This window comes from Mus caroli, chromosome 14, assembly GCF_900094665.2.
Source record: "Mus caroli chromosome 14, CAROLI_EIJ_v1.1, whole genome shotgun sequence".
NCBI lineage: Eukaryota > Metazoa > Chordata > Mammalia > Rodentia > Muridae > Mus > Mus caroli.
In genome coordinates, this window is record NC_034583.1 from 38,686,830 (window position 1) to 38,702,379 (window position 15,550).

Here is a 15,550-nt window from a genome sequence, read left to right on the forward strand (position 1 = left end):
GCAGTATGGAAGTGTAAGCCGAATAAACCCTTTCCTCCCCAACTTGCTTCTTGGTCATGATGTTTGTGCAGGAATAGAAACCCTGACTAAGACAATGTCTGTGTACCACTTGTGTGCCTGGTACCCACAGAGACCAGAATATTGGATCCCCTGTTACACACAGTTATGAATTGTCATGTGGGTGCTAGGAACTGAATTCCAGATCATCTGGAAAAACAGACAGAGATCTTAACTGTTAAGTCATCTCTCCAGCCCCTATATTTTTGAAAATTATCCACATGATTATAGCAATATAATCTTTGGTGCTGACTGTTAAGATATTCTCCCTGGAATATGCCAGTTTGTGAGCTTGTTTCTGCAGGCTCCTTCCTGTTTCTTTTTCTTTCCTGTCTCTCAGAGCTGTGTGTTTGGAGAGAAAGAAGTGATCAAAGTATGCTCACAGCTGCAGTCCACTGATTCCTCCATGGCCTATTCTAGGGCACTCTGTTTAGACTGAGTAAGCTTGCCTGCTTTGTAAGTTTACTAGCTATTTAGTTTAGTTTCTTAATCCCCAAGCTGCATGGATTGTCACAGTTCATGCTTTTGCATAGTTTATGCAACGTTTAAAAGTGTATTATATGATGAAAGTCTGTATTTGATACTTCGGTTTGTTATTTTAAAAATTCTGAAAGACTATTTGATATTTTAACAGTTCCCTGGCCTCATAGACCATAACAAATAGTCTGAATTTTGAGTAAACATTTGTTTTTCATATCTTTTGAAGATAGTTCTATAATGGCCACGTTTTTTATTCTAAGTATAATTTACCTACAATCACTGACTGTAATTATGAAATTATGGTTATCCACAATGTAAAGGAAAGAGCAAGCCGATTTATTCAGCCCAGTGATGCATTGCAGTTCTGTGAAGCCACTGCCCTCCCTTAATTCTAGATTGATTCTGCAAGACAATGTAGATCAGTGACTACACCTCTTTTCCTGGTCCTTATTTTAAAAAGGAATATGTAATGAAGCCTAACATACTTTTTATGTGACATAAAGTTTCAAATCTGTTGAAGTTATGTTTTATCTTTACCTTTCTTTAGGTTTGGTTGGGATGTTCCAGTAATTCTGAGAAATTCAGAAGAAACCCAGTTCAGCACAAGAGCATTCAAGAAACAAATGAGACAAGTGAAGAATCCTTTTGGCTTAGAGATCACTAATTCATCTGCAGCTTCCCTAGCAAGTCGGTGGCTATTTCCCAAGCTTTGCTCCCATCTCATGTCCTCTTGTTGCTAGCCCTTCTGTTTTCTTTCTCTGTTGCTCACTCTCTCCTCATTAAACTTAACCATTCATTGACCTGAAAACTGTAGACGTGAAGATGAATGTTTTATACATTGAACTCTGGAAGGGTTTATCCAGTAGTTAACAGAAACAGCGCTTACGGAGAGGAAAATGAAGTACAGACATGTTTGTGCACAGTCTGTGCCACACTCATTGGTCGTCAGGGACATAATGATTAAGTGTGTAAAACAGTGACTTTAAGGTTGCTATAAAAGAACAACTGATTTATAATCTGAAATTATGATATTTTAGTATACATTATTTTCATATAATAAGTTGTTTCTGGTGTGGTAATTACAGTTCACAGGTTTGTTTCTGTGTTTGGAAAAGTGAATTGTTAGAAGGACTACTTAGGAGCCCTGGAAGTGAATTATGAAGAAATAAGTTGTTTGCCACAGTAGAGACACTTTGGAAAGTCCTTGTAGAGAGCGTATGCTCACCCCAGTTCCTTGTAGCCATTTTCTAGTTGTCTTGACTGAAAGATAAGTGGGTGTTTCCTGGGGGTGGAAGAAGAGGGAGCAGAGCACCCGGGAGGTAGGAACTGCAGAAAGGTGAGAACCAAGAAGCCCTTGGTGGCTCAGACAGGGAGAGGCAGGTGTGATGTTAGCATCGGCTATCAGCTGACAGACCCTGGCATCACTTATGAGATGGCTTCCCAGGCCTGTGAGGGATTGTCTTGATTGTGGTAACCCAAGTGAGAAGGTCTGCCCCTTGTGCTTGGCCCTGACCCTTGGCTGCATCCACGGTCTATATACACAGAGAATGAGAGGTGAACGGCAGTGTATGCTTGTGGTGTGAACACAGTGGGAGCAGCTGCTTCAGGCTCTTCCTCACCATAAATGGCTGCACACTTTAGCTGTAGCCAGAGTAAACCTTTGCTCCCCAAAGTTGCCATTCCCAGGGCATTTTTATCATAGCAACAGAAAGAGTCTAAGACGATAACTATTGACTAAGAGGCTAGATTAGAGAGAAGAGTCTATGAAGACTTGATTCTTTGCATTGGTTTCCATAGATAACACTGATAACAGAAGTAAAATAGGAGGAATGTGGGTTTTGGAAGAAAAATAGAGAATTGAGTTTTGTATCTGTGGATTTTGCTTTTCTTCAGTGCAGATGAAGATTTAGGAGCAGAGGAGCTCACCTTTGACACCTAACCTTTCCTAGCTTAACCACAAATGTAATCGTTCTCAGCTTTTAGCTTATTCTTGCCACCATTTCTTTTTCTTTCCTTCAAAAGGAAAACAAAACAAAAACAAACAAACACAGAAACTGTACGAATTTAAGCCAGGGACATGGTTAAAATGCAGCCGTAAGGACTAGTGTTCAGATCCACACACAGAATGTCTGGAGGTGTGTAGCCTGCTTCAGAAGGTGGAGATGGGATCCCTGGGCAAGCTGGCTAGCAAGAGTAGACATATCTGAGCTCTGGGCTGAGAGACCCTGCCTCAGTGAGAACGCAAAGGTGAAGATTCTCAACATCAACCCAGGAAAGCCGTGCTGGGGCACGGGGGCACACACACTCATGCACACATGCACAGCATACATGCACAGCACACACTCATGCACACATGCACAGCACACATGCACAGCACACACACATACATGCACACATGCACAGCACATACATATATGCACAGCACACACTCATGCACACATGCACAACACACACTCATGTACACATGCACAGCACACACACATACACACATGCACAGCACACATACATGAAAATGGAAAAAGAACACTTTTTTTATATTTGTTTGCTCTTCCTTTCACTTTTCCAAGTGATGCTGACATCTCCCTGTGTCCCTCTACTGAGGTGTCTATCCTCAAGTCACTGATTGCTACTTCTGCATCCCACTGATGACCTCCAGGAGACAATCAAATCCAGTGGGGGTTTTGGGCTGAAGGTACTGACCTCACCTCCGGAGCTGATGGTCTTCCTCCGTCACATTCACTGTGACTTCAGTGAACCATTCTGAAGTCGGCATCCTGCCTGTGACTGCGGGAAGCTTATCTATCACCTGACAGAAACCAGTCAGGCAGCATGGCGCATTGCCTAAGTCAGTCTTTCTTCGTTTCTTTGATGGAGGCCTCACACTGAAGCTCAGATTGGTCTGGAATTCATAATACAGCTCAATTTGGCCTCAGCAAGTAATTTTTTTTTAAGTACAAAATTCCTTACTCCTTTCCCTTAATTATAAATAATGCCGCCCTATAAGTTGAAGGAAACTAAGTTCGTTTTCCCTAAAGAGTACATATTTATTCTGACATATTTTCGTTTTAGAAAAATAGATTTTTAAGATATAGCATAAAGAAACTATCTTTATTAAAAGAAGGCAGTGATGATTAAAATATATAATGGTGGTTCAACAACCCCCCCCCCCCCCCCCCCCCAGCATTGCCTCCCCCCAACCCCCCTCCCCCCATGGCTTTATATTTCAACCTGCTACAGTGTCTTAGCTGGTTCTTGGGTAAGGACTGCCTATAGAAAAGTCAGCATGAGACTTCCTGATGTCCAGCCACAAGCCTGGAAGTACATTGGGAAGTGAGAAGAGTTGGTCACTGATCTTGCTGTGAGGAAAACAGGAAATCTCGTATAGAACTGAGGCAGTCACCACCACCATTCAGACAGAAGCAATCAGTCACCACCACCATTCAGGCAGAAGCAATCAGTCACCACCACCATTCAGGCAGAAGCAGTCACCACCACCATTCAGGCAGAAGCCATCATAAGCAGAGCCAATGTTGCCTGTCAGAGGCGAATGAAAATTGTCAGTGGAGCCCTCAGCTATGCCCACGCTCTGACATACTTCACTAACAGAAAAGGCAAATGGTCACTAGGAGGGTGGCTACTAGAAGAACTCACTTAAAAAAACAAAATACCAGTGGATAACATTTCTTACTTGTTTCTGTGTGGGGAAAAATGAAGAATGAGTTAAGTTATAAGAACAAAGTTAGCCGGGCAGTGGTGGCGCATGCCTTTAATCCCACCACTTGGGAGGCAGAGGCAGGCGGGTTTCTGAGTTCGAGGCCAGCCTGGCGTTAGTTCCAGGACAACCAGGGCTACATAGAGAAACCCTGTCTCTAAAACAAAACAAAACAAAACAAAAAACAAAACAAAACCAATCAAACAAAAAAGAACAAAGTTCATGGAAAGGTAGCTACCCTTAGCAATGTCTACATGATGCTGGCATTGTGAGTAGTTAGATAGTTATTTTGTTTCAAGCGCAGATCATTTAATAATCCAGGATGTTTTTTCACCACTATATCCCAAGTACCTGACAGATTGCACAGGAGGGGGAGCAAACACCCAGACACGATGTGACTTGAGAACAAATAAGAGACTCGTGAGTCTGTTTACTGGCACCCTTTGCTGGGGTTTTGTTGTGTTTGTATTTTGTTCAGTTCATGTCCCAGTATAGAGCTTTAATGAAACCATAAGTTAGACACTCAGTATGTGTTAGTTGAGTTGGATGAATGGGCTTCAGGAAGCCTGCTGTCACTTTGGAAGCCCCCTCCATGCCACCTTGTCCCCCATTTTAACAGAGCCAATAACAGTTAAAGCAAAAGACTTAGGCAAAAACACATTAGCATTTGGAGAGCAGTTTGCCAGCTTCCACTTCCTGATGGTTCCTCTCCAGGGGCCCTGACTGTCTCACCATCCTCACACATGGTCTCTGTGCATGACTTCCTCACAGAGACAAGATGACTTTTCCTGTCTGAGTTGTTCTTTTTAAATGGCTCACTGCAAGGCTGACTTAGGCAGTTTGTGTTATTAGCCTAGTGCAGTTGTGTGGGATAACGATGGGTTGAAGGAAGCCATACCCCACTTGGTGTTAAACTTTCTGATTTACAGCTGTGCCCCAGTTTTGTTAATGATATTAATGTAAAACAGTTCTGGGTATGCAACCTATATGTATGAAATTTAGAAGAACAAGAACAGCCGGGCGTGGTGGCGCACACCTTTAATCCCAGCACTTGGGAGGCAGAGGCAGGAGGATTTCTGAGTTCAAGGCCAGCCTGGTCTACAGAGCAAGTTCCAGGACAGCCAGGACTACACAGAGAAACCCTGTCTCAACCCCCCCCCAAAAATAAATAAAAATAAAAAAATAAAAATAGAAGAACAAGAACATGTGAAAGGAAAAAACTCCCTGCAGTCAGTCTCCAAAAACATTATGCTTGCTAACAGCAAAATTATAGTTATGAAGAAGCAACAGAAATGATGTTATGGTTGGAGGTCCCCACAACACGAGGAACTGTGGTGCATCATGAAGGCTGAGAACAGCAATCTAGAACCGATTTTGGTGACACATTAAAGCATGGTTACTTTCATTTGTCGGTGAATTAATACCTGGCTGAACTCCAATAGGTATCTGAGGTAGAATTTCATCCCAGGTGCCTATGCAGAGTTCCTGCTAGTTAACACTCGTGTCTGGTTAACTACCTGTGGTCTGTGTCACTGCCCTCCACACGCCACTGAAGCAGAAGAGTAGGACACCCTCTTGTCATCCTGCTTGAATTTGTTCATCTTCTCACAGCACTTTGTCTTGAAAACCTTCAGTAAAGACTCACTGAGGCCGGGGGATTGCTGGTGGGCCTGGAGCCGGGTGCAGAAGCCAGGCTGTTGTGCCGGGAACAGTGACCCAGACTACATTTAGTTCTAGTCAAACACACCCTACCTCTGCTCTAGCTGTGGCAGCTTCTCTCCCACCTGCAGGCGACACTCCCCTTGGACTTATTCTCTCCCCTTGGACTCCATCTGCTTCAACTGCTACTAGGAAGGAGAAAAAATATCATGTTGGTAGCACTTAAAGTACTATGTAGGCATAGAATCCATAAGTAAGATGACACAAGCAATTTGTACATCCTCTTAGTCATCTACGTATCCAGTCTACTGAAGTTGTAACCTCCTTTTGTTGAAAACAGAGAGAATTATTAACCCTTCCATAGTTGGTATTCCCAGCTGTTCCTTGGGCTGTAGAACACGGACTGTGTGACGGATATTAACACTGTTGTGAGTATCGATAAACAGAGCACTGACTGTGTGACAGGCATTAACACTGTTGTTCTGTGTATTAATAAACAGTAGCAGTAACACTCTGCTTCGTCTAGTGTTTTCTGACCTGAGTGATCCCCATCTGGACACCCTGGTTTTATGAACACCCACTTCAAATGGCTCTGCTCTGCTCTTCTGACCCCTGCGATTGGGATTGCATATGATCTTGGAAAGGGGTAGTTACACTTAACAAAAAGGAAAACCGAGCCAATCATTTAAAGATGAATTATAATGATAAAACTTGGTTGATATTGCTATAATTCTGCATGGAGTTTAATTCTGCTCTTGAGACTTTTATATTTGCAGATATACAACAACTTTTAAAAGGGGCTATGAGCTTGGGCAACATCCAGACCGAAGCTCATACATGCTTCTTACCCTGTTGTTGTACTGTCCGATGGTTGGGTGACGCCCATTCTCTGTGGTTTGCTTTCATAGCAGGCATGACCTTGACAACAGACTGCCTGGAGGATAGTCGTCTGACATGCTACTGGGGGTGCAGTGTGCAGAAGCTCTACGAAGCTCTCCAGAAGCACGCCTACTCCTTCAGGATAAGCACCCCACAAGCGTTAGAAGAGGCGCTGTACAGTGACTATCTCCACCGAGAACAGTATTTGTATCCTTTTTCCACATACACTCACTGGCACCGAAAAAAACGAAACCCTGTGGATACAGTCAGATGTTGCCAAGTCATTGGCTTATTAATATATTTTTGTTCTGTTGGCAATTTGCCTTTACATACTCAAAAGTATTAAAAAGCACAGCAAAGAAGAAATATATTGCCAGTTACCAAGTGATACTGAAATTGAAGACTTTGGTCCAGTGCCCAGATCTCGCTATCCTTTGGTAGCTCTGTTGACCCTCGCTGATGAGGATGACAGGGAAATTTATGATATTGTAAGTATTGAAGCATCTGGGATTCCTTACCTTTATAAGACTTGGGTGATTCCAAATTACTTTTAAAATAGGAAAAATTAATTTCTGAAAATATATATTTGGTCTTGGACTAATGTGTCTTGAAAACTTAAACCATGGATTACATCCCCGTTTAATTATTATAGCTGTAACATGCCTTCAGAATATGATGTTTACCCCCCTCTGGATGACAACAGCATAGCTTTATTAGAAAATTAAAGGTGGATTATTGTTGAGTGAATTTTATCCTTCTGTGGTAGATATTATTTGCTTTAGAGAAAATGTCCTTTTTGAGAGAGAATAGGCACATCTCTACATTTTTATTACTGAATTGATCAGTGTCATCTTGACTTGAAATGCTTGACTTTGAGCACAGGCCTGGTCTTTTGGGGCCACAGTTATAGTTACTTTGTTTCTATTGGAGTCCTGCTACACCTGCGTTTTCCACGTGGGATCCTTATGTTCAGTCCTTTTAGGAACTTTTTTTCTCACTGTGTACTGATTGGTGGGAGTGGCTGTGGGGAGGAGAGGAGGCAAGGCAGGATTTTACTGTGTAGCCTTGGCTGTCCTGGAACTCACTCTATAGACCAGGCGAGCCTCAAACTTAGGGACCCACCTGCTTCTGCTCCCAGAGTGCTGGGATTAAAGGTCTGAGCCACCACTGCCCAATTTGTGTACAGATTCTTTAGACTGGTAATTTCCTATTTGGAACACAAGAGCATCTAAGTCCATGGTTCTCAACCTATGGGTTGCGACCCCCTTTGGGGTCAAATGATCCTTCTACCAGGATGGCTTAAAACCATCAGAAATCACAGATATTTGCGTCATGCTTCATAGTAATGGTAAAATTACTGCTATAAAGTAGCAACAAAAATAATGCTATGTTTGGGGGCCACCACAGCGTAAGGAAGTGCATTAAAGGGTCACAGCATTAGGAGGTTGAGGAGCACTGACTAATCAATGCGGTGGAAGTGGACACAGGTTGGACATGCCCGTCACTGACGTGCATATGTGGGAAATTCTAACCCGCCCTCACTGACCAGTCACAGTTACGTTCATGTGCATTCAACATGCTTTTGAAAATTAGTATCAGGCCATGTTTTTAATATGATCTTAAAGCACAAATGAATTTCCTCATTAGATTTGGGGCTCATCTCTGTCCCCAGGATAGCTCATTGTATATATGCCAATATATATAATATATACTCAAGTCTGAAAAATCTAAACTCGGAACCACTTCTGCTTCTGAGCATGTCTGAAAAGAGAAACTTAACCCATATATATAAGCAGCCCTTGGTGAAACTTACAGTAAGAGCCAGGGGTGGTGGCACACTCCTTTAGTTCCATCACTTAACTTAGGAGGCAGAGGCAGGCAGATCTCTGGGTTCAGGGTTGGCCTTGTGTACAGAGCTAGTGCTAGGATGGCCAGGGCTACTCAGAGAATCCCTGTCACCAAAAGCAGAACAACAACGACAATAAAGGCAAAGAAATAAAAGCAATCTTATGGTAAAAGTGGCCTTTTCTGTGTTTGACATGCTTGTTAGTAATGATACAGGGACATTTTAATCATAGTTTTGTGTGATATACAAAATATATTCACTAGTATTAGCCTATAATTTTCTTTCAGCAACAACCTGGGGTTTAGAACAAATGTCCTTTTACAGACCAAAAAAAACGTGAAGAAAACTCTCAGCCCTACTCTACCCCTGGGCTCTCGTCCATGTTAGGCAAGTGCTCTGCCGTTGAGCAATCTCCCCATTTTTTTTACCATTTTGTAAAGAGCAGAGTATCTTGATAAAATAAATGTGTGTTGAATTTTGAAAGGTGCAGACTCTTACTGAAAAATATAACTTGTTATTTGCAAATAAGAATTTCAAATTTCATTTGTTTGTTTTGTGACAGGGTCTCACTATGTAGCTATAGCTACCCTGGAACTATGTAGACCAGGCTGGCCTCAAGCACAGAGACCTGGGCCCTGAGTGCTGGGACTAAAGGCGTTCACCACCACTGCCTGGCCTTGTTTGCCTTTATGACAGCATTTTGTAAGACAACTTCTGCATACACACACCCTTTCTGTAAGCAGAAGCTTTTCTTGTGATTGTGTCAGAGTTAGGCCTGGGCAGCCAGGGAACCCTGCAGGATGACAGACGACCTTTGAGCATGCCACCTCTGAACTACACAGTACTCTTTGCTGGCATTGGTGATAGACATTTTGACCTCTTGGTCCATTGTTTCTAACTTCTCCTTAGCTTTGGGTTCCTCTCTCTTGGTCTCTAATGAAGCACCGTAGCTCTCCTGAGAGTTTGACCTCCATTTCCCTCTCCCTCTCCCTCCTCTCCCTGCTGTGTCTTTCAAATGTTGCTGCAGAATGGGGCAGGTAATCAGACTGAGCTGCTAATGTATGGCTGCCCAACTCGCTTCTGGACCCTTTAGGACCATTGCAGGTGTCCTACTTTCCTTTCTTGATTGCCTCATCTTTAATACCCCGTAATGATTCTTGTGAGATACTATGTTTAACAAGGTGCTTGGAAAGGGACTGTCTCTAGTCAGTTCTCTGCATGCTCCTACAAACCAGACCCTTCTGCCCCAGTGACCTCGGGGGTTCCTTCATCTTTTCCTCAGTAGTTGATATCAGTTTTGAACTGAACTAGTCTGGACTCAAATTGCTGTCTCAGCACTTTCTGCCCAGGCTGAGCATTCAGAGTCAAACTGTGCTCGTAAATTACATGGATTCACTCCCTCAAGAAGAGGAAAGCTACATAAGAGACCTTCAGGAGTCTCCCACATGCCTCAGTGCCGTGGACGACCATATCCATTGTGTGTTGTGTCTCCTTTTCTGTTACAGGAAGGTATGAAGGTAGGACACAGCAGGTGCTGTGAACCCTCTTTGTACTCTGTTCATGTTACAGTGTCATGGAGAGATCACTTACAAATAGGTTAACAGATTTCCTCATGGATTTTTTTCCCAAAAATTTTAAAAGAATTATTATACACACACACATACACACACACACACACACACACACACACACACACACACACACTGTAGCTGTCTTCAGACACACCAGAAAAGGGCATCAGATCCCATTACAGATGGTCGTGAGCCACCATGTGGTTGCTGGGAATTGACCTCAGGACCTCTGAAAAAGCAGCCATTGCTCTTAACTGCTGAGCCATCTCTTCCAGCCCTGTTTATTTATTTATTTTTTAATAGCTGCATAGTATTTCATTTGGTTTGAAAGAAAAGTCATAATCCTAAACATTGGACCAAAATCCTAAAATATAATTCTGGGAAACACAATTTTAAAACTTTAGTTAAAAGACATTTACATTTCTTCAAGGGAGTTTAGGGCCTGCAAGATGGCTAATGGGGTAAATGGATTTGCCACACAAGCCTGGTGACCTAAATTCTATCACTAGAGCCTGTTTAAAGGTGGAAGGAGACAACAGACCCCACAAAGTTGTTTCCTCAAAGTTAATAACAGTAAAATAAACCTGCGAGTACACCCCATATCCACACACAGTAATAATATTAATAATAAGGAAAATTTATTTGAGAGACAAACATGTTAGAATACTCAATAGGCTACTTTACAAAATAAAATAGACAATCGTGTCTTGTATGTTTTTACAAGTATAAAGTTCTGATATGCCAGTGATGTCCTACAAGTCTTAGAGTTATAAGGAGACAAACTGTGTTCACAAAAGATAAGCCAAAAAGCAGAACTTTTAAACATAAGCCACTGGATGTGTAGTGGTTTGAATATGCTTTGCCCAGAGAGTGGCACTATTAGGAGGTGTGGCTCCTTGGTTGGAGTAGATGTGTCACTGTGGGGATGGACTTTGAGACCCTCTTCCTGGCTGCCTGGAAGAGTGTAGTCTTCTGGCCCATTCCAATCAAGATGTACATCTCTTGGCTCCTCCAGCCCCATGCCTGCCTAGGCACTGCCATGCTTCCTGCCTTGATGATACTGGACTGAACCACCGAAACTATAAGCCAGCCCCAATTAAATGTTGTCCTTTTAAAAAGTTGCCTTGGTCATGGTGTCTTTCATAGCAACAAAACCATAACTAAAACATGGTGTTGATTTGTATGCCAACTTTATAACTAAAGACATACGAAGACATACCTTAGTTTTTTTGATGAGATTAATCAAAGGTCATAACCATAATGAAACACGGTAGTTAGCCAGAGCAGAAATCTCCAGAAATGCCTTCTTTTGTAAGTTCAGCTATCCGGGAAGGACCTCTTCATTTAGTGAGGACATTGTGTGTGCATACGCCCACATAGTGAGGACAGTGGCTCTCTGTGTGTATACGCCCACAGGTCAGCACCAGTTGTTTTTCTCCTTATTTTTCTGAGACAGAGTCACTCTCTGAGCCTGGAGCTTACCAATTCAACTAGACTGGCCACCAATCCTGTAGGGAGTCACCTGTCTCCTTTCCTTCCTACCCTCCAGTGCTGGAGAACAGGAGCCTGCCTCTGCTGTGCCCAGTTTGTACATGGGTACTGGGAATCAAACGCAGGTCTTTGCTCTTGTATGACAGCACTTTACTGACTGAACCATCTCCCCAGCCCCTTGTATTTTTACATATGTGTGTGGTATTCACACACCACATAGTATTTTGATAACATACTTTTGTGCAATCAAATTTGCAAAAAAATACATAAAACAATTTAATGGTCTATACAATTCTTTACACAATTGAAAACTTTATTAGAAGTAATGCAGAACTGAAATATACAACATTCCTAATTGCAAATTAATAATGCTGGCAATTTAAAATAGCAGAAAGAAAAATATAAAAGAAAAACAAGACAGTTTAACACAGAGACAGCATCATGGGGCTGGGTCATGGGCATGAAAAATGTGTGCACATATCTGTGATTCCACACAAGTCCTCTTGACCTCTGAGCCATCTCTCTAGCCCCAGTTAACTGCTTTTTGAAGTCATGTGTAACGGCTGTCCTCAGAGAATATACTCCTGCTCTATGCAGCACATCTCTTAAATTCCTGTATGACTTCATAGAAATCCCGTTATCTTCATATAGCCTGTCCTCTCTGCTGTGCTCGTATGGAGTCTCAGGCCACCCAGAGTTTGGTGAAAACAAAATTGGTCATCAGCTAGGGCTAGGTAGCAGTGCTGTTGTTTGTCTCCAGCTGAGCAAGTGACTGTTTTCAGAGCAGCTCCTCACCTCCCTGCTTGGCAAGTGTGGCTCCCATTCATTGAAAGCTCCTGGAATTTCACCACCTGGAAGGAGTGCCCAGTAGACAACGTTGCTTCTAACCTGAAATTTTCATCCTGTCTGTAGAATTGACAAGTGCTCTTGTCTACTTTCCATCAAATGCATTGGTTGAGTGGAAAATAAAACAAGTTTTATTGGTACAGTTCGCACTTCACTTTCGGAAGCTTGAGCATAGCTTGTTCCAAATGCCATTATTATGTGGCAATTCAGCTGAGTTCCAATAAGCATTTATAACTACATTTTGCTTTTTCCAGGCAATAGTCTATAAATGTCTTAAGTTTCTAAAATGCCTGATGCTTCCAGGCATATATTTAATAAACAGAACAGTGGAGATAACATTGAAGACATCATTGTTAATCAAAGCAAGGCACCCACTAGTCTTGTATGCTCGACTGTGTGGTAAATGTCAAATTTCTAGCTAACACTAGTTCACCCTCTACTGTTTTGTGACACTGGAGTGATCTCCATGTGAGCAGGTGTCCTTAAGCTTACTCCATGGTGGGAGGCCTAGTGCTGCGTATGACAGGGCAGGAGGAATGCGTGCTGTTTTTTTGTAGCTTGGCTACACTAACCCATCCCCAAGATTTGGCTCTCTACCCCTCCAAACCCCTCGTGTAGCCTTTCATACACTACTAGAAATTATGTTTTTCACAGTTTTTAACCTGTTGGCTTATAATTTGTGGGTCTCCAACCCTGGGAGCTTTAGACTTTAGGAGCTTTTGAGTTTTTAGGTTTCAGCAGTTGTTGGTCTTGGAGATTCTGGCTGGCCTCACATATTGTATGTGGTGTATGTGCGCGCGCGTGCGTGTTGTAGTTTCTTAGTTTCCTCACTTGGATGATATAGGGAGTTCCCAGTGTAACTGTCTTATACTGAATAACCTATGCAAGAGTGCTTTATACTGGGGTGTAGCTGAGTTGCAAATGCATGCTCTTTTGTTACCAATAGTGCCAGTTCCCTTCATTGAATTCTCCCATCACCTCTTTCTCATGAGAGTCTCTACGGGAGTGCAAGCTTTTGTATACGTGTCAATCCTGTGTGAGAGAAACAAGTTTGTTTTTGTTTGTCTATCTTCTTTGGAGTGGGGTGGGGCAGGAATCATCACTGAATGTCATTCCAGTCACCCTGTACTTTATTTGTGTTCGTGTGTGCATGTGTGTAGGTGTGCCATGTGGAGGCAGAGGTGAGCATCAGGTGTCTTCCTCAGCTGCTCTCCACTCTTTTTTTGAGGCAGGGAGTTGCACTGAACTAAGCTCACTGATTGGCTAGACTGGCCAGTGAGCTCCTGGGAGCTGCCTGTCTCTGCCTCCCAGCCCTGATGTTACAGATGTGCTGTAGGAGGCAGACATCCAGTTTTACATTCTTCCAAATTGTTAGCCAGATGACCCCAAACAATGTATTTAATGACAAAGCGAAACAAAGCAAACAACAACAAGACCCTTCCCTGTGTCTGTGCCGCACCATGGTTTTGCACATAACTAGTTTTTGCCCTTTGGACTGTATCTTCTCTGTTGTCCATTCCTCTACTTACGAATCGGTACCATACAATTTAATATTTGATGAGGTTAGGGAACCTCTAGCTGATGAATGCTTTCCTGCCTATTCTTACATGTTCGTTCCTTTTTCTGTGTGAGTTCAGAACCAGGGGATGCAGCTCTGTAGTAAAGCACACTGATATTTTTATTGAGAGCACAATGAATCTGTAAATTTCAGTAGAATTAAAATGTGTCAAAACTCTGTCAGTAACTGCTTCCTGTTCAGTGCTGTGATTTATACAATGAGGGTAAATGTTCTAGTATATCTCTCATCTGTTATATGAAGCATTTTTCACTTCTCTGTGAGAGAGTGGTAGGTGCTGACTCATATCCAATTTTTATTTTAGATTTCCATGGTGTCAGTAATTCATATTCCTGATAAGACTTACAAACTTCCCTGCAGAATATTGTATCAATATTTAATCCTGGCTCAAGGTCAATTTTACGATCTTAAGGTAAGTCATACCATGTAACGTTTGTTATTTATAGATCAAGGAGAGGCTGTTTCTAAAGAGAATTATGGCTTATAGTTACTTTATAGAAGTTAACTCCTCCTCCTCTGGGATTTGCTAGTTCACAGATTTTTAGGAGCTTTTGTGACCCCCAGGTTCAGAGAGTGACTGTTGTTCACAATCGCCTTTACACTGGTTTCTTTGATTTTCAGCAACTTTTCATGTCTGCAAATAATAGTCCCCCTCCCTCTGGCGACGAGTCTCCAGAAGACAGAAGTGTGGAGCAGAGCTTGTTGGAGAAGGTGGGACTGGCTGGGAGTGACGGGGACCCAGTGGAGGAGAGCAGCAGGGACTGCGTGGTGTGCCAGAACGGGGGCGTGAACTGGGTGCTCCTGCCCTGCCGGCACGCCTGCCTGTGTGACAGCTGTGTGCGCTACTTCAAGCAGTGTCCCATGTGCCGGCAGTTTGTGCAGGAATCCTTTGCACTTTGTGGTCAGAAAGAGCCAGACAAGGACCTACTAGAAACTTCCTGAAGATATCCCAGCCGGAAAGTGTACTTTCTACACAAGGTGCAGAGCCTTGTGTCCTTAGAGGCAATCCTAACACAGAATCTACAGTCTTAACTGTACACAAGGTGCAGAGCCTTGTGTCCTTAGAGGCAATCCTAACACAGAATCTACAGTCTTAACTGTCGGAGAGAGTTCTATTTTCACTTCGTCCTTGTACAATACGTGGATGATGGAAATAAAGTCTTCCCGCTCAGTGTGGCAAACGCTGGACGCTGTCTTTGTCGATAGAGAAAACTTGACGGTGCTCTTGGGAAGAATGTAACGTTTGTTTGTTTTACCAGCTAGAAGATTTCACATAGTGTGGGTGAGAAAAGTCGCTCTGAAAGTCAATCCTCCTGAAATTCCAGGAGGTATAAGTTTCAGGGTGGCTGACGGCTTTTCCTTTTACTATAATGTGGAGTGGAATTGGAAGACTGAATTCTTCTTACCGTGTGCCCCAGTTTACAAAGTAGTCG

The 15,550-nt window shown here is 42.7% G+C and overlaps 1 protein-coding gene across 4 annotated transcripts in view; it reads left to right on the plus strand.

Moving 5' to 3' along the window:
* The window catches only part of Cgrrf1 (cell growth regulator with ring finger domain 1), a 24,172-nt gene extending 8,869 nt beyond the window's left edge, over positions 1-15,303 (plus strand). Inside the window, exons 2-7 of one of the 4 annotated variants that reach the window (XM_021182189.2) lie at positions 1,085-1,224; positions 6,820-6,994; positions 7,128-7,275; positions 14,422-14,529; positions 14,739-15,095; positions 15,161-15,303. In XM_021182189.2, coding sequence (XP_021037848.1) covers positions 1,085-1,224; positions 6,820-6,994; positions 7,128-7,275; positions 14,422-14,529; positions 14,739-15,059 — 892 coding nt within the window. In that variant the 3' untranslated portion in view covers positions 15,060-15,095; positions 15,161-15,303. Of the gene's footprint in view, positions 1-1,084; positions 1,225-6,816; positions 6,995-7,127; positions 7,276-14,421; positions 14,530-14,738 lie in introns of all 4 variants that reach the window. The other 3 variants (XM_021182187.2, XM_021182186.2, XM_021182188.2) reach the window with 3 other exon arrangements.
* Positions 15,304-15,550: the final 247 nt, after the last annotated feature.